General features: G+C 38.2%; 1 protein-coding gene across 1 annotated transcript; it reads left to right on the top strand.

Moving 5' to 3' along the window:
* Positions 1-207: 207 nt before the first annotated feature.
* Positions 208-17999, top strand: slc16a12b (solute carrier family 16 member 12b). The gene is made up of 7 exons (XM_063003192.1): positions 208-436; positions 6380-6637; positions 9419-9522; positions 11574-11717; positions 12197-12779; positions 14727-14986; positions 16930-17999. Exons 2-7 carry the CDS (start codon positions 6441-6443, stop codon positions 17136-17138), a joined length of 1497 nt encoding a protein of 498 aa, XP_062859262.1. The 5' UTR covers positions 208-436; positions 6380-6440; the 3' UTR covers positions 17139-17999.
* The last annotated feature ends 1 nt before the right edge of the window (position 18000 follows it).

The raw sequence follows: 18000 nt of genomic DNA, 5'->3' as shown, positions 1-18000 counted from the left end.
AAATATTTAACTGCTAGCGAACCTGGGAAGCTGAATACTACATTCTCTGTTAGTATGAAAGAGCACAACACCTTTAGTAAACATCTCTAGGGGCGTACTGTTTTCACATACTGTTTAGTACGCTAGTATGCGGGTTGGATGTAACCCTGGATACGAGGGCGAGGTTAAGTACAGTGGTGTGTGTTCATCCGTCCCTCACTGCAAAGCTGCTTTCTTAGACCACGATGTTCTTTCAGCTGCAAACTCCAGCGCTGGGAGAAAACTTTAAACCGGCTTTACAAATATGTCGGACGTTTAAAAGTAAAAACATAAGAAAACACTGTGGTGTTTGTGTACATTAGTTGGGGTAGTGAGTGTGAAGAGCGGTTTGTGTGGTGGAGGCCGTTAAGGAAGTAAGTGCACTGTGTAGCTGCTACTCGAGGCTCCTATCGGAATGGTATGTACACTTTAGTTTTTATTTATATATTTTTTGTTGTTGTTGTTTTTTTTTTTTGAAAAACCAAACCAAAAAGTAAAGGAAAGTAATGTTACTTTTAAGACGGACTTTGGTACTTACACTTTACATATGAGCGTTGCAGAATGCATTTTAAATAGTCAACAGCGAGCTACAGCTGTTTTCCTAATAAAGTTGAGACATTCACTAATAAGCTCATTAGTCCTGTATATTTAAATTCTCTGTATTTTTGACAAATAAATTTGCTAAATGAAAGTTGGAAATCATTGTCACTTTGTTACCTTCTGCTTGTTTGACACTGTACCCAACTGTATTTATTCCTTAATTAATAATCACTCAAACTGTGATGTTTTTAAGTCATTAGTCCAATTGTGCCTCAGCTTCCCTAAAGTAAGTCGTCAATTCACACATTTTGCCATCTTAAAACCAGGATTTAAATCCAAACTTTAAAATGTAGCCATAAAAACTGTGTTTTATTTTTGCTACTTTTTATGTTTTACCAGCATTTGTGTATTCCAATGTCATTATCATAATTTGGAGTCCTCTGTGATAAATGTATGTAAGATCAGTAGACTTACATCCTCAAGTAATATTAAAGTATGACCTAAAATTCTGTTAATGGCATACATTAGATAGATAGATAGATAGATAGATAGATAGATAGATAGATAGATAGATAGATAGATAGATAGATAGATAGATAGATAGATAGATAGATAGATAGATAGATAGATAGTAGTGGCGATTTCTCTAAGACTGCAAGGGAAGCTCAGCTTCCACTAAAATGTCAAAAATTAAATGGTCAAATATGTACAGTTGTGCAGAGGTGGAAAGAGTACTAAAATATTGTACTCAAGTAAAAGTACTATTACTTTAGTGATTTTTTACTTAAGTACGAGTAAAATTACTAGTCTAAAAATCTACTCAAGTAAAAAGTAACTAATTTAAAATGTACTCAGAGTAAACGTTACTTCGTTACTTTTTTAACAGAAGGAGGGACGTCATTTTCCAACAGAAGTTGATAGATGAATGATACAGCAGACTACACACAGCTCACCAGCCATGCAGCATATTAGCAGTTCATGTGTGGACTGCAACTGCTGTTGTCAATTCAAAACAGCATTATTTCTGTTTATCCTCAATAAAAGGGTTAGGCGGTTAGGGTTGCACCTATAAAAAAATATAACATAATGAAACAGAGTGAGTCGTTTCTGACTCGTTAACTCAGTGATTCAGTTCGCAAGCCCGACTCTAAAGAACAGGTTTGTAAATGCTCAGCGGGCTGGATCAAACAGCCTAACGGTTTTTTATTGTTTTCTTTTTTTTTTTACTCAGTAACGGATGTTATTTAAAATGTAGCGAATTACAATTCTTAATACAAAACATACTTAAGTAAAAGTAAAATTACAGGTTGTAAAATCTACTTTAAAAAGTACAAGTACACAAAAAACTACTCAATTGCAGTAACGCGAGTAAATGTAATTCGTTACTTTCCACCTCTGCAGTCATGTTAACATTTCATTGACTACAAATGCGTTAGAACACGTTCATCTCGAAGACGAGTTTGTTCAGAATCAGCTACTTATCACAAATCGACTGACTCGAACTTCTCATACATTCCCTTAGCGTCAATGCATTTGCCCGCAGAAGCTGAGCGTCTATTCACTTCAATGGAACTGCATGGAAAGGTTTTTTCATTGCTTCAAAACTCGCCGGTCATTGGATAAATGCCACGATTTTGTCCCGCCCCCGGACGCTGAGCGTCTCTGGGGGTGAATGGAGCTGTGGGCGGGTCTGGACGCTGAGCTTCTGCAAGATGATTGGAGGATCAGTCGAAAGGCTGAATCCCGTTTTGATTGACAGCTATTTTGAGATCTACACGTCACTTATTCACTGGGAGCTTCAGTCCCATCGTGGATTTTGCGTGAGAAGTCGAAAGACAAACTGCAACCCATTTCAGGCCATTTTTTGAAAAGGAACAGAGGGCAGAATTTATGTATAAATAAATTGACAAATTTTATGGTGTAAGCCGACAATGAGCTTCCCCTCTTTGAAAGACCAGCAGCCGCCACTGATAGATACTTTATTGATCCTTTGCAGGAAATGTCTTTGTTACATTATATATATACAGGGGTTGGACAAAATAACTGAAACACCTGGTTTTAGACCACAATAATTTATTAGTATGGTGTAGGGCCTCCTTTTGCGGCCAATACAGCGTCAATTCGTCTTGGAAATGACATATACAAGTCCTGCACAGTGGTCAGAGGGATTTTAAGCCATTCTTCTTGCAGGATAGTGGCCAGGTCACTACGTGATGCTGGTGGAGGAAAACGTTTCCTGACTCGCTTCTCCAAAACACCCCAAAGTGGCTCAATAATATTTAGATCTGGTGACTGTGCAGGCCATGGGAGATGTTCAACTTCACTTTCATGTTCATCAAACCAATCTTTCACCAGTCTTGCTGTCTGTATTGGTGCATTGTCATCCTGATACACGGCACCGCCATTGGATGCACATGGTCCTCCAGAATGGTTCGGTAGTCCTTGGCAGTGATGCGCCCATCTAGCACAAGTATTGGGCCAAGGGAATGCCATGATATGGCAGCCCAAACCATCACTGATCCACCCCCATGCTTCACTCTGGGCATGCAACAGTCTGGGTGGTACGCTTTTTTGGGGCTTCTCCACACCGTAACTCTCCCGGATGTGGGGAAAACAGTAAAGGTGGACTCATCAGAGAACAATACATGTTTCACATTGTCCACAGCCCAAGATTTGCGCTCCTTGCACCATTGAAACCGACGTTTGGCATTGGCACGAGTGACCAAAGGTTTGGCTATAGCAGCCCGGCCGTGTATATCGACCCTGTGGAGTTCCCGACGGACAGTTCTGGTGGAAACAGGAGAGTTGAGGTGCACATTTAATTCTGCCGGGATTTGGGCAGCCGTGGTTTTATGTTTTTTGGATACAATCCGGGTTAGCACCCGAACATCCCTTTCAGACAGCTTCCTCTTGCGTCCACAGTTAATCCTGTTGTGGATGTGGTATGCTGACATTACCCTGGATACCGTGGCTCTTGATACATCACAAAGACTTGCTGTCTTGGTCACAGATGCGCCAGCAAGACGTGCACCAACAATTTGTCCTCTTTTGAACTCTGGTATGTCACCCATAATGTTGTGTGCATTGCAATATTTTGAGCAAAACTGTGCTCTTACCCTGCTAATTGAACCTTCACTGCTCTTACTGGTGCAATGTGCAATTAATGAAGATTGGCCACCAGACTGGTCCAATTTAGCCATGAAACCTCCCACACTAAAATGACAGGTGTTTCAGTTATTTTGTCCAACCCCTGTATATATATATATTGCTCAGGGACCCAACAGTGGCAACTTGGTGGTGGCAGGGCTTGAACAGGCAACCTTCTGTTTACTAGTCCAGTACCTTAACCACTGAGCATTTTATATATAATCATTATATTCTTTGTTACATTATATATATATATATATATATATATATATATATATCATTGTATGCAGTAATTAATAATTCATGAAACAATGTTTGACATCCCAGCCATCTACCATCATATGATTTTTTTAGTTATGTTTATTTTAAATGTGCTTTTTATTTTAAAAGTGCATTCCAAGTTAGTACAGTATTACTCTGCAAGTCCCTGCATGTGACCCAATTCTATACTAAGATTAAAACGTTCAGCTGTGTACATTAGCATTTACTTTCCAACAGGTTTTAAGGGGTTGGTGACTTTAGTATGTGTGTGTGTTATGTAAAGAAAAAATAGATTAGTCTTCTAACTGTAGTGTAATAAATGTACCATAACTTATTTCCACAGTGGTGCAGCAGGTAGTACTGGTGCCCTGGGAAGTAGGTTTTCTGTTAAGAATTTGACACCAGTAGGTTTTTTTGGGTGTTCCTGTTTCCCCTCCCCTCCCAAAGATATGCAGAATGTGCCCTGGCTTCTCAAAATTGCCCCTAGATGTGAGTGAATAGATAAATGTGTTATACCCAGTGATGCACTGGAAACTCTTGTTTTGTACAATGTGAGTTATTAAAATTTTCAGCATTTAGCAGACGCTTTTATCCAAATCAACTTACACGATGAGCAATTGAGGGTTAAGGGCCTTGCTCAGGGACCCAACAGTGGCAACTTGGTGGTGGCAGGGCTTGAACCAGCAACCTTCTGTTTACTAGTCCAGTACCTTAACCACTGAGCTATCACTGAGTTATATAGTGAAATATTCATTTCACAGTATCATTTCACATCACCATTTACCATACTACATATACACTGATCAGCCATAACATTAAAACCACCTCCTTGTTTCTACATTCACTGTTCACTTTATCTGCTTCACTTACCATATAGAAGCACTTTGAATTTCTACAATTACTAACTGACTGTAGTCCATCTGTTTCTCTACATACCTTTTTAGCCTGCTTTCACCCTGTTCTTCAATGGTCAGGACCACCACAGAGCAGGTATTATTTAGATGGTGGATCATTCTCAGCACTGCACTGACACTGACATGGTGGTGGTGTGTTAGTGTGTGTTGTGCTGGTATTAGTGGATCAGACACAGCAGCGCTGCTGGAGTTTTTAAATATCGTGTCCACTCACTGTCCACTCTATTAGACACTCCTACCTAGTTGGTCCACCTTGTAGATGTAAAGTCAGAGACGATCGCTCATCTATTGCTGCTGTTTGAGTTGGTCATCTTCTGGACCTTCATCAGTGGTCACAGGACGCTGCCCACGGGGCGCTGTTGGCTGGATATGTTTTTGGTTGGTGGACTATTCTCGTCCAGCTGTGACAGTGAGGTGTATAAAAACTCCAGCAGCATTGCTGTGTCTGATCCACTTATACCAGCACAACACACACTAACACCACCACCATGTCAGTGTCACTGCAGTGCTGAGAATGATCCACCACCCAAATAATACCTACTCTGTAGTGGTCCTGTGGGGGTCCTGACCATTGAAGAACAGCATGAAAGGGGGCTAACAAAGCATGCAAACAAATGAACTACAGTCAGTAATTGTAAAACTACAAAGTTCTTCAATATGGTCAGTGAAGCCCATAAAATGGACAATGTGTGTAGAAACAAGAAGGTGGTTTTTATTGTTATGGCTAATCGGTTTTTATGCTCAGTGTATAATTCACTGTATTCAGCTATGTTTAGTTTGAGTCTTGCATAAGTGAAATCTCTCCTTACATGCTTTCTCATTTCTCTCCCTTGGAAACTCTATATAGCAGTTGTGTACACTAGAGCAACTGTTTTGTACCAGTTTACATAACAGCTCTAATGACACATTAATAACACTGTAAAGTTGTCAATCAAATTTTGATTGACAGATTTCAACCATCATGTGGTACATATCATCAAAAAGCCTTATTTTATAGCTTTTACAATATTTTTTGCCCACTTCATTCCTAAAAACAAAGCAAAATGAAACATCTCTTTGGTTGGTTTTGCAGCATGATATCAGATATTATGGACAAATTATTTATATTGATTATCTCTTGGGAGCATGGATATTTATGTTGGAGATAGCATGGTAGGTAATGAGAAACCATGACCCACTGAAAGTGTTGTTCCTGGAAAAGCATGTCCAAGCATGCCTGAGCCTTTCATCTGGGCTACAGGGTCACTAGGAGCAGGCAACAGGGCCCCTGAGTTAGCACGGCCTCTGTGTCTGTAAACACTCGTCATGAGAAAACATGTCACCTTGCTCAGACCAGCTGCGAGTCATTAGTGTTGCCCATGTGTTGAGAAAGAGACGACTCTTCACATGCTTGAGTGCACCGAATCTTCTACGATGGCTAACGGCTGTGGATTAGCTGCGACAGTCTGCCTGTTAATGATTGTAGATAAGCTCATCACTCATTCTTACTTGTTTTTCAGGTTGTAACATTTCTTGCAAAGCAAAGTAACAGCACATTATTGCAACTCGAGTGGATACTCCATGATGGGTATGTGTGCAAGAGGCAACCTATGTTTTGGACTTGCTGCTAGGGATAAGAAAGAAACAGAGGTGGGTGCAACTTTCATGGCTCAGGAAAAGAAAAAGACAGCGGGAGTGCTTCCTCCAGACGGGGGCTGGGGCTGGATGATTGTGGCTGGCTGTTTCATGGTGACTGTCTGCACTCGTGCCGTAACAAGGTAAATTACACTTGTTTCCCACACATTGTTTTTTATGTTTGAGTTTTTTTGTGCCAGGTATGTCATTTTGGACTAGCTTTCTTGTTCATTTAGTGGATTTCTAGATTCCAGAAGAAGTTTGAAAACAAATCCACTGGTATCTAGGGTTTCTGTCATGTGCGGTTTGGATAACATTTAAGTAAACAATTCAGCAAGTGGTCAATCAAGGGGCAAAGGTTGTCACACAGGTTTAACCCTTGTGTTCAGTTAACATTAAATTTACTGCCTTGTTCTAGTAAGTTTCTTTGGAAAAAAATGTCTGCACAAATGTTAGTGTACACGATGGGCAGCAAAGACTCAGTAACGACGGAGGACATGATGTCTGGGACAAATCTACATAAGAGCTACTGTGGCTGAAATTGCCAAATTGCTAAATAATTTCAATACTGGTGATGATAAATGTAATGATTAGGTGAATGTATCTCAACACAGTGCATTAAACCCTTCTGTATGTGGGGCTGTGTAGCTGCAGGTCAGTTAAAGTGCCCACCAGCCCGCAAGCAAATAAGTCACACTGGATATGCAGTTATCAGAACTGAAAATCAGAGCAATGGAAGAAGGTTAGGTAGTTTAATTGATCCGGTTTTCTCCAAGATTGTGGATGGCCAGGCATGTGTGCACAGTTTATCACCAAAGAGGTGGCACCAGGGTGCAGTGTAAAATGCTCTAACCCGCAACACACAAAAGTGTGAGGACCAATGTCTTGTGGAGTCCATGTCTTGGTGGGTTAGAACTGGTCTGTTTTATTGTTATGGCTGATCTGCATATTGTTGTTGTCTGATGAAAAACACGTATCTCCAAAAACCCAACTTTTCAGGAAAAGGAAAAAACTTTTTCCCCTGACAGTAATGGTGCAAACAAACCATAGATGTTAGAAAGTCATATAAATTGGTCTCGTAACCAGTACGCTGCTGTGGGTGCTGCAGGATTCCAAATTTGTTCAACAGTGTTTCGCCATGCTTTTTGCTCCATGTCTGCTGTTCTTGCTTAGTTGAGATCGAGCCGTTGGTTCTTTAGGTCTTCCTCGATTTGATTTGTCTATGTTTTCTGTTCTCCACTTGGTGGGTTGCTGCCTCCGAGTTGGTGTGATGTTTGGTTTATGCACATTCTGCACAAGTGACCAAACATTAATGGCTGGTTGCTGTTGGCATCTAATTTGATTAGTGTCATTGTTGATATGATCATGTAGTGAGTTCCCAAGGATCTATCTAAGCATTGCATTTGGAAAACTGTCTTGCACAGGGTCCAAGTTTCTGATCCACAGAGGATTGGTAGGATCAGCTTTTAGAAGAGGTGGATCTTAGGCGTCAAAGGGATGTTGTTAGTACTAAACAAATGCTAGAATGTCAATAATTGTGACCCATCTGGTGTGGCTAAAAAGATAAACCTCTGTTGATTTTTTATTCTTGCTATAATTTTAATTTTAGTATAGGTTAGATTTCTCTAATTAACAAACACACACGCAAAGACATTTTTAAAACCTTTTTTACTTAATGTTTCAGTAATTCTGAAACTGACAGGTATAACACATTGTTTGTTTTCTCCATAAAAAATGTACTAAATTTTTGTACTGAAATTTGTAAAAGTGCCTGCAGGACAATTTGGTTTGTTGTTGTGAACTATGTGTACTTTTCACTCATAAACTATCTGTCCTAGTTAAAAAAGGCGTGACTGTTGAGTGTCAGGGTTTTTAATCCAAGTGTAAAAAGGTGAGACAAGCCTTGTCATGCGAGCTCTCACTTAAGGGAACATGAAACACTTCAATTATTTAAGATGCTTTGTTGGCCTGACAGACAAGGGTAGAATTACATACAGACACAAAACTGCATTTCAGGACATTTCCAGTGGTTGTCTTCTTTTAAATGAGCTGCTATTGGTTGCCACAGTGGACTAAAGCTTGTCTTGTGGGACACTCTAATGTATTAATAATGTATTAATGGCTGAATCTTAAATGTTGTTATTTTAATCTTAATTGATGTTACAATTGTTGTTTGTTTTATAAATAATATTGCATGTTTAAAAATGGGTTTGCACTGTCCCCGCCACAATGTGTTGTGAGTCTGAAGCTCAGTATTGTGAATTAGGTCAAATTGTGATTAGAGTTTATCATTAGACCCCTACAACATACTGTCACAATTTAACCAAGTCGTCCATGGCAGTTTCAAAACCCTACTTAAAGGTGAAAGAGCAACCTAATACTGTGTTTTTCCCGTTTTGCCCTCTTATCCAAATGTACAAGTGTTGACGGGTGTGGTTCCTAACCTCAAAAGCCTTGATTCCTATCAGACTAGCTCTAACTAGTAAAGTGAAGGCCATCTTCCCTTTGATGGCCCCTGGCTAACTCGCCATGTGTGTTCTTTGGCCAATGATTGGGTATGTGAAAGTCACTGGCTGTCATATTTACTGACAGATTTGACCCTGGTCCCCTGCCTGGTGCTTTCACCATGTTTGTTCAGGTGCAGACATGCTGTGTTGAGACTTGTGTCTCATTAGCCGTTTTCTAGCCGTTTTCTAGAACCAAAAAGCCTTACAGGACTCTGATCAGCCCCTTAATGTCCAACTAAGCAGCAGTAATTACAGGCCTTGATGTCTACTCATTAAATACAGAATGATTCTGATTATTATTTCTAATCACTTCATGTAATGTTTCCTAGAGAACAAAGCACCAGTGCAGCATCTTTCATGTGCTTTGATGTCATTGCTGGATTGGATTTGTGATTGTATTTTCTAATTCTTTTTTAGATGCATCTCCATCTTCTTTGTTGAGTTTCAAATGCATTTTGGACGGGACTACTCTGGAACAGCATGGATACATTCATTAGTAGACTGCACCACCATGCTGTGTGGTATGTGACCCTTCAGATCTTAATTACCTTATTGCACCTCAGCAAAGATACATTTTTATTGAGTAATCTTGTAACAATAAATCTAAAGAAACATTATTATTTTTATTTGATTGAAAACTGGTGGGAATGTAGAATAATTACTGTAGGAACCAAGTTACCAAATTTTTTCCTCGTAAAGGTGGAGCTTTCAACACTCTACACTAACATGCTTTTACGTTTATAAGTCTTTATACTAGTCAGTTATACTAGGTTAGTTAGAACAACGGATGAGCAATTATGGAATCTAATTACAAATGTTTTCTGGGATTAGGATTAGGGCAGTGTGCTTCATCGTTATCTTTATTAATTCCATCTTGTTTTCAAAGCTAAAGTTTACTAAGCTGTTTTATATTTCATATTTTGTTGATTAATGCACTGATTTGCCAGAAAACACAACATTTTGTGGATTTTTATTCAAGTAAGATAATGTATGAGAATGAAAGACTGAGGGGGGTTACTTCACTTTTTTTCCTGAAAAAACTAGTAAGACAGAGAGAACATCTTGAGAAGACGTGACTACAGCTTGACTCAAATCAGCAGGTCTTTTTGTTTATGCTATAGAGTACTTACTGCTGTCACAACAAGAATTTTAAAAGAATTTGATTAAATTTATATGTAAAGTACAAGAAATATTCAATTCTTTCTGTTCTGTTTGTTTTGGTTTTGTACTTGTACTGTTAATTCTTTGTTCTTAATTTTCTTCGGGATCAATAAAGTATCTACACGATCAGCCATAACATTAAAACCACCTCCTTGTTTCTACACTCACTGTCTATTTTATCAGCTCCACTTACCATACAGAAGCACTTTGTAGTTCTACAATTACTGACTGTAGTCCATCTATTTCTCTGCATGCTTTGTTAGCCTCATTTCATGCTGTTCTTCAATGGTCAGGACTCTCCCAGGACCAGTACAGAGCAGGTATTATTTAGGTGGTGGATCAATTTCAGCACTGCAGTGACACTGACATGGAGGTGGTGTGTTAGTGTGTGTTGTGCTGGTATGAGTGGATCAGACACAGCAATGCTGATTAAGTTTTTAAACACCTCACTGTCACTGCTGGACTGAGAATAGTCCACCAACCAAAAATATATCCAGCCAACAGCACCCCGTGGGCAGCGTCCTGTGACCACTGATGAAGGTCTAGAAGATGACCAACTCGAACAGCAGCAATAGACAAGCGATTGTCTCTGACTTTACATCTACAAGGTGGACCAACTAGTAGGAGTGTCTAATAGAGTGGACAGTGAGTGGACACAGTATTTAAAAACTCCAGCAGCACTGCTGTGTCTGATCCACTCATACCAGCACAACACACACTAACACACCACCACCATGTCAGTGTCACTGCAGTGCTGAGAATGATCAACCACCTAAATAATACCTGCTCTGTGATGGTCCTGTGGGAGTCCTGACTATTGAAGAACAGGGTGAAAGGGGGCTAACAAAGCATGCAGAGAAACAGATAGACTACAGTCAGTAATTGTAGAACTACAAAGTGCTTCTATATGGTAAGTGGAGCTGATAAAATGGACAGTGAGTGTAGAAACAAGGAGGTGGTTTTAATGTTATGGCTGATGGGTCTATCTATCTATCTATCTATCTATCTATCTATCTATCTATCTATCTATCTATCTATCTATCTATCTATCTATTTAAATACGTTGTTTGTTGGGATGGGTCAGCTTATTTTAATACACGAAAGATATAATAATAACAACCATAATCCTTAATCAGTGCTATTAAAGATTTTAGAGTTACCCATCGCTGTTTGCTGCTGTTTACTCTTATTACTTTTATCACTGATAGCAAAGCTTTAAAGCTGGCCAAAATTCTAACTGGTTTAAAGCTGCAAAAAAAACCAAACTTTTATTTTCATACTATATCATTTCAGTTAATTGAAATGTACATTCTCACCATGCAAAGTTAACCTATTAAATTCATATTAGTTTTCAGTTATGGTTAACCCTATTTCGTTTAGTTTTTTTTGTTTTTCACTGAATATCTTTTAGCTCCTCTGGGCAGCCTAATTGGGAATCGGTTGTCATGTCGTGTAGCGGTGATGGTGGGAGGATTTCTGGCTTCTTCTGGCTTGGTACTCAGCACTTTTGCCACCAGTCTTGAGTATCTTTATCTCACTCTGGGTGTTTTAACTGGTAAGCTACACCATCTTAAAACCGCTTATTGTCAGAAAATATCAAACTGTGTTTATTTATGAATAACATAACCAATCATGTCTGTGTGTGTAAACTCATCACTAGCGGATAGCACTGCTGGGGATTTAAACCCTGAATCCCAGCAGTAGTTGTCTAGTATAATGTGCTGCTGCTACACCCAAGCACCTGTAATAATAATAATAATATAAGTCTGATTTAATTATATTTTGAAAATGAAAGAAATTCAATAATGAATGTAGCTTAAGAATGTAATTAAGTCAATTTTGCTGTGTAGCCTGTAAAGTAGTTGACTACATTCCTTTTAATCATAGCTTTGGTGTAGCTAAGCTACATTTTGTAGAATAACATGTAGCTAGCTACAAAAAATTACTTGTCCAACGCTGCATGTATGACCATAAAATTATGCATTATATAGGAGTTTGGATGTTGTTACAAAGTAAGAACTTCCTTTTTTGCAGGTGTTGGCTTTGCTCTATGTTACACACCGGCTATTGCTATGGTTGGTGTGTATTTCTGTGAGAGGAAGGCTTTGGCTTACGGCATCGCCATGTCTGGCAGCGGCATCGGCACATTTGTGCTGGCCCCTGTGGTGCAGCTACTAATTGAACACTATTCCTGGCGTGGGGCTCTGCTCATCCTGGGGGGTTTAGTGTCCAACCTTTGTGTTTGTGGAGCTCTTCTTCGACCCATCACTCTTAAAGAAGAAGATACCTGCCCCTTGCCTGTGGACATGGAGCGTGGGTACAGCTCAAAACCCCTCACAGCGGAAGAAAAACAACTGAATGGCACACACCAGACCGAGAGGATGCAGTGCTGTTTGCAGTCCCCACAGGACTACCACTTCCTGCTTATGCCAGACTTCCTAGTGCTGGCAGGCTCCTTCCTGTTCCTGGCCAGTGGCTGCAGCTTGCCATTTGTTTACCTGGTGCCCTATGCTTTGGACGTGGGCATCAGTCACCACAATGCAGCCTTTCTCATGTCTATATTAGGCATCATTGACATTGTTGGCAACATCACCTTTGGCTGGCTCACAGACAGAAGGTGGGTTACTGTGGATGCTAACTCACTGTGGATTAATAATGATTAAAGGTGTAATACACAATTTTTAGCCATTTTTCATTACATAATCCAAACAAATACAATTTTATAGTTTTCAGTCATGCAGTGCAACCAAAATTCATGTGCATGCACTGGCAAGGACAGGGTGCTTAAACACTAAAAAAAAAAAAAAGAGTTTTTTTCTGAATTAACAGGCAACAGTACTTTCCTGTTTGGTTAGATGTTGGTGATCCACTTTGTTCTTTGTAAACAGTAGAGGACAAATGTAATGAAATTCTTTGTAATGGTTTTAGGGGCAGTAGTAGCATATGGGTTAAGAAACTGGACAAGTGATTAGAAGATTGCTGGATCAAGCCCTTGCTACTGCCAAGTTACCAATATTAGGCCCCTGAACAAGGCCCTTAAATCTCAATTGCTAATTGTTGCTAAATAAAATTGTTAATATTGTCAGCCTAAAGAAATGCTTCGATACAAAATCATTTTTACATTGTAATGTCTGAAAATACTAAAAATCTAAAGTGATCCTGATTTGAACCCACTTAAGATGCAACGGCCTAAACAATGTTAACGTGTTCCATCACAGTAAGAAGGTTCGATCCACAAATTGTCGGGAGCATAACACTTTATTAACTTCTTCTGTTACGGTACCGAATAGCGGACAGCTAGAGTCATCGCGTTAGCCAAGCACGCTATTCCATGCACTATGGAAACCCCAAAGGGTCAAAACACCCTCACTTTGCGTAGAAACATCCATCAAACCATTGTCACAATACAACCACAGAAAAGTTTGTTACAGTTACAACACGCATACAAGTACAGTGGCTCATAAGAAACAAACCAGATATCATTTAACCAAGCGATCTACAATTACTACCAATTTGATACGGCACCTAAAAAATAAACACACAGTCGAATACAGCGAGTTTATTATTATATGATGAGAAGAGGAACCGGCTGTCCGCTAACACGGCAGAGATGCTGATTTTCCTCAAAATGAACCTTCACTTCATTTTGAGTGTTCTAGTTTTACTACTACAATGCTGCACTAAGTTTGTTTACTTTTATTTTGTAAAAATGTACAAAACATTAAGCAATAGCTTGGATGCAGGCAATTTTTTTCCTACAGCACTGCAGAGCTATTTAGTTGTTAAACATATACCTTGGATTAATTTGAATAACTGTAATGTACTTGAAGTGTGCACTGTGTGAACAGTATTATCTAGTTCTTATCTAGACAATATCTAGGAAATACAAGTATCTGTTTGAGACTCGGTATCGGATCGGGATAAAAAAAACGTGATCGGGACATCCCTACATTCAAGTGAGGTGAATTGGAAATACTAAATTGTCCATAACTGTTTTCGATATAACCTTGTGAACTGATAAATCTTGTGTAATCAGTAACTACCATTTCTGTCATGAATGTAACCAAAGAGTGTAAAACATGACGTTGACAAACAAACAATATTAAGGACCTAGCAGTTCTAAAAAACAAACAAAAAATAAGGCAGAATTCCTCCACAATGATGTAAAAGACTAATACTAAATTAAAGACAGTGTTGAGCTGAAGTTATTACAGTTAAAGGTGGTGCAAACAGTTCATTAAGTGGACAGTTACTTTTCTCAAGGGTTGTGATAAGACACACCGGAAACCAGGACATTTAACATCCTGTGACTTTAAAATCACAGATTTGAGGCTTAAAATATTTCTGATAAACGTTTAAATTTTTGTAAAAATGTTGTAATTTTTTGTTCATTTAATGGACTTTAGTCTTTAGAAAAACAGCTGTCTCTTTTTCTGTTTGTTTAGCTGTTCAAACAAATAGGTTGAAATTTCCAAAGGGCTTCTTAAAATAACCTGGAAATCTTTAAGCAACATCAATAATAATTACAATCAGTTTTGACATAATTCTCTTTCTTTTTACTCAGGTGTCTGAAAAAATACAGGAGCATTTGTTACTTGGCTGCTGTGGGGATGGAGGGTCTCTGCTGCTTTTTCATTCCTCTTCTACGCACATTTTGGTTGCTGGTGCCCTTCTCAGTGATTTATGGCTATTTTGATGGTGCCTATGTGGCCCTCATCCCTGTGGTGACATCAGATGTTGTGGGGACAGCATACCTGTCCTCTGCACTTGGTGTGGTTTACTTTCTCCATGCTATTCCATATCTGCTTAGCCCCCCTATTGGAGGTGAGTCCACCAGCTTTTCATTGCAGCTTCATTAGAAGTAGTGTAAGCTTAGATAAAGGCCTGTAGTTGTGTTATAAACAATATAGTTCATGTGCATTTTATAACTACTCATACAGAGGATTGATTCATTGGGTTGCAGAATAAAGTGAAATAAAATACTTTGCATTAATAGCTTAAATGTTGTTTTTAAAAACATTTCAGGTTTCTCTACATTTAAGATGTATTTCCTACTTGAAATTATTATTTATATGTCTAGATACTGGCTTCCTATGAATCTCTTCATACACAGTAAAGGTGCACCTACTGGCACTGCTATTGTGCTGCTGAAACTTTTAAACCAGTAGCATTGATTTACATAAATAACTGCTTGTATGCAGGTAGATGTGTCAAAAATATTATTTAAATCACTATGGTTTTAAGAAGAAACATGACAAATAGTTACTGGAGTAAAAGTAGAATAAAAGTATCAGGTAGCAAATCTGCTTAAGTACTGAGTTAATCAATACATTTATAAAATCTCTGTAAATACAAAAGAAAATGATATAACATATGCATTATGTGCAAAATCTGTGAAAATATGTCATGCTGGCTTTTTTTTACAGCTAAATGACAGGAACACTGCAGTGTAGAGGTACACTTAAAAGACCTTTGTTCAAAGTGCATAAATGCAGATACAGATTTATTCAGATAACTGTAATACAAAACAGCTATTTAGCAGTCATAAACTGAAAGCATGCTCACCCTATCACGCCAATAATTAACACTTTTGTGAAAGATAAACAAACTCTATTACCACAAAAGTTAGGACATTTTGTAAAATGCAAGAATAACAGGAATCTGTGATTTGTTTGTTCTCTTAAAACTTTATTTAACTGACAAAAGTACAAAGAAATGCATTTTAATGTTTCGGCTGACCTACTTTATTGCATTTTGTAAATATAAACAAATTTTGAATATGATGCTAAAATAAAGTTGGGTCAGGGTAAAATAAGAGTGAAAACGTTGAAGAATATTTAAGTTACACAGTTTTGAAACATTTCATAGCAGGTGAATTGCTAACAGGTGAGGGACTCATGATTGGGTATAAAAGGAGGATCCACTAAAGGATCAGTCTGTAAAAGCAGTGATGGGTTGTGACTCACCACGTTTTGCTAAGCTTTGTAAGATAAAAAAATTCTATAAAAAGAATGCAAGATTGCAAATAATGTCTTTTACCATCTACCATAGAACATTGTGTAAAAAGATTCAAAGATTCTTAGTCCGTGTAGGGCAAGGCCAGAATCCACTGTTAAAAGTGTGTGACCGTCAAATTGTCACATGGCACTGCATGAAAAACCGCTGCGCTAAATAAAGCCACATGGGCTCAGGAGAACTTCGGACAATTGCCATGTAACACAGTTAACCACTGCATCAAGAAATGCAACCTATAACCCTGTTAAGCAAAGGCTAACAATAATTCTTTGCAAAAAAAGTTCTCTGGGCATGTTTTAGCTTGTAAGAAAATTATATATATACACAGTATGTACAGTATATATACATCAAACTGTACTGTAGCATTAGAAGAAAACTATTATTACAAATTGTTACAAAACATTCACTTTTAACATTTGGTTCATTTACTTCAGTATAAGAGTTACATGCAGTTACATACAGTTACATACAGTTACAAACAGTTACGTTATGTCTTACAGTTTTTTCAGTAATTGTTTCAAAATAATTTACAATGTATAGAGTTTATGGCACAAAACTGAATCATGTTGGTTTGATAACGCATAGCTTTTTTGTGGAAACAAACCATAATAGAAAATCTGTTAAAATTTAAATGATTTGAATTTAAATGCAAATTTGTTGAAAGTACAATTATGGTCATTTTACAGATTTTTACTGTAGTGTCTTGGGCTGAATTTGCACAAGTAATAATTAATGTTGTGTTGTTGTGTCAGGTTGGTTAGTGGACACCACAGGTACCTACACAGCGACGTTTTTCCTGAGTGGCTTTGCACTCATTTCTAGCGCTCTTCTGCTGTGTACCAGCACTGCCATCCGCTACTGCCAAAGGACTCGAAGGAAAACACGAAACAAAGACACTGCAACAGAATCATGTGAAGCCAAAAAGGAAGACTTTTATACCAAACAAAAAGGCACCTACTGATCTTAAGCTTTAGGACTTTGTAATTTCAGGAATTTGACATTTTTGTCATGGTATTTATGTACAAAACAGAAGCTGTGAAAACTTGAGTAGTGGATGATAAAAATTGTGTACAATCAGCTGTACAAAATCATGGTAATGTGCCTTTCCTACCTGCCTATATTTCTCTTTAAATGTATTTTATTCTTAGTATAGAAACGAGAAGCTTGAGGAACAATTTGTGAGTTAGAGTTGATGCATATTGCATCTAAACCTTTTATATAACATGTCCAGATGTGTCATATGTGTGAGTTCCATGTTTCATTTAGTAGCAATATGTTGTTTTATGTGTGATGTATTTTCAAAAAAAAGTAAAGCATTTATTTATCTAGAGCTCTGTAGAGGATTTTAGGGTTTCCCGTCAAGTAGGAAATTATGGGTTTTGTCACGTGTGATCCTAAAAACTTTAAGGATCTATTCAGTACCAGAAGAGGGCAGTGCTGTCTTCTGAAATTACCCTGCAATGTTGGAAGGTCATTTAAAAACGTCATCATGATACATAGGTCAGTGGTAGCTCAGCAGTTACCAGAAGGTTGGTGGTTCAAGCCCCACTGCAGCCAAGTTGCCACCGTTGGGCCCCTGAGCAAGGCCCTTTATCCTTAATTGCTCAAATTGTTTTCAGTTAGATTTGTAAGTCGTTTTGGATAAAAGCTAAGTGCCATATATGTAAAGAAGATCAGGTGCACTGAAAAATAGTTTTTAGTAACATTTTGTATAAACTAGTTTAATGAAAGGAGAAATTAACATAATGTACCGATTAAATTCTCTAAATCTACAAGGACATTATAATATGAACACTTAATAAAGTACACACTTTAAACTGTCC

Source organism: Trichomycterus rosablanca, chromosome 10, assembly GCF_030014385.1.
Source record: "Trichomycterus rosablanca isolate fTriRos1 chromosome 10, fTriRos1.hap1, whole genome shotgun sequence".
NCBI lineage: Eukaryota > Metazoa > Chordata > Actinopteri > Siluriformes > Trichomycteridae > Trichomycterus > Trichomycterus rosablanca.
Note: the sequence above shows the minus strand (reverse complement) of the source record. Positions and strands in the feature narration are given on the sequence as shown.

What these genes read in the sequence shown, in the direction of transcription:
- slc16a12b (XM_063003192.1), top strand. Translation starts at nt 6,441, where the DNA reads ATGATGGGTATGTGTGCAAGAGGCAACCTATGTTTTGGACTTGCTGCT. An exon ending in TGCACTCGTGCCGTAACAAG is followed by an intron (nt 6,638 to 9,418) that starts GTAAATTACACT and finishes ATTCTTTTTTAG; the next exon opens with ATGCATCTCCATCTTCTTTG. An exon ending in GGCTGGCTCACAGACAGAAG is followed by an intron (nt 12,780 to 14,726) that starts GTGGGTTACTGT and finishes CTTTTTACTCAG; the next exon opens with GTGTCTGAAAAAATACAGGA.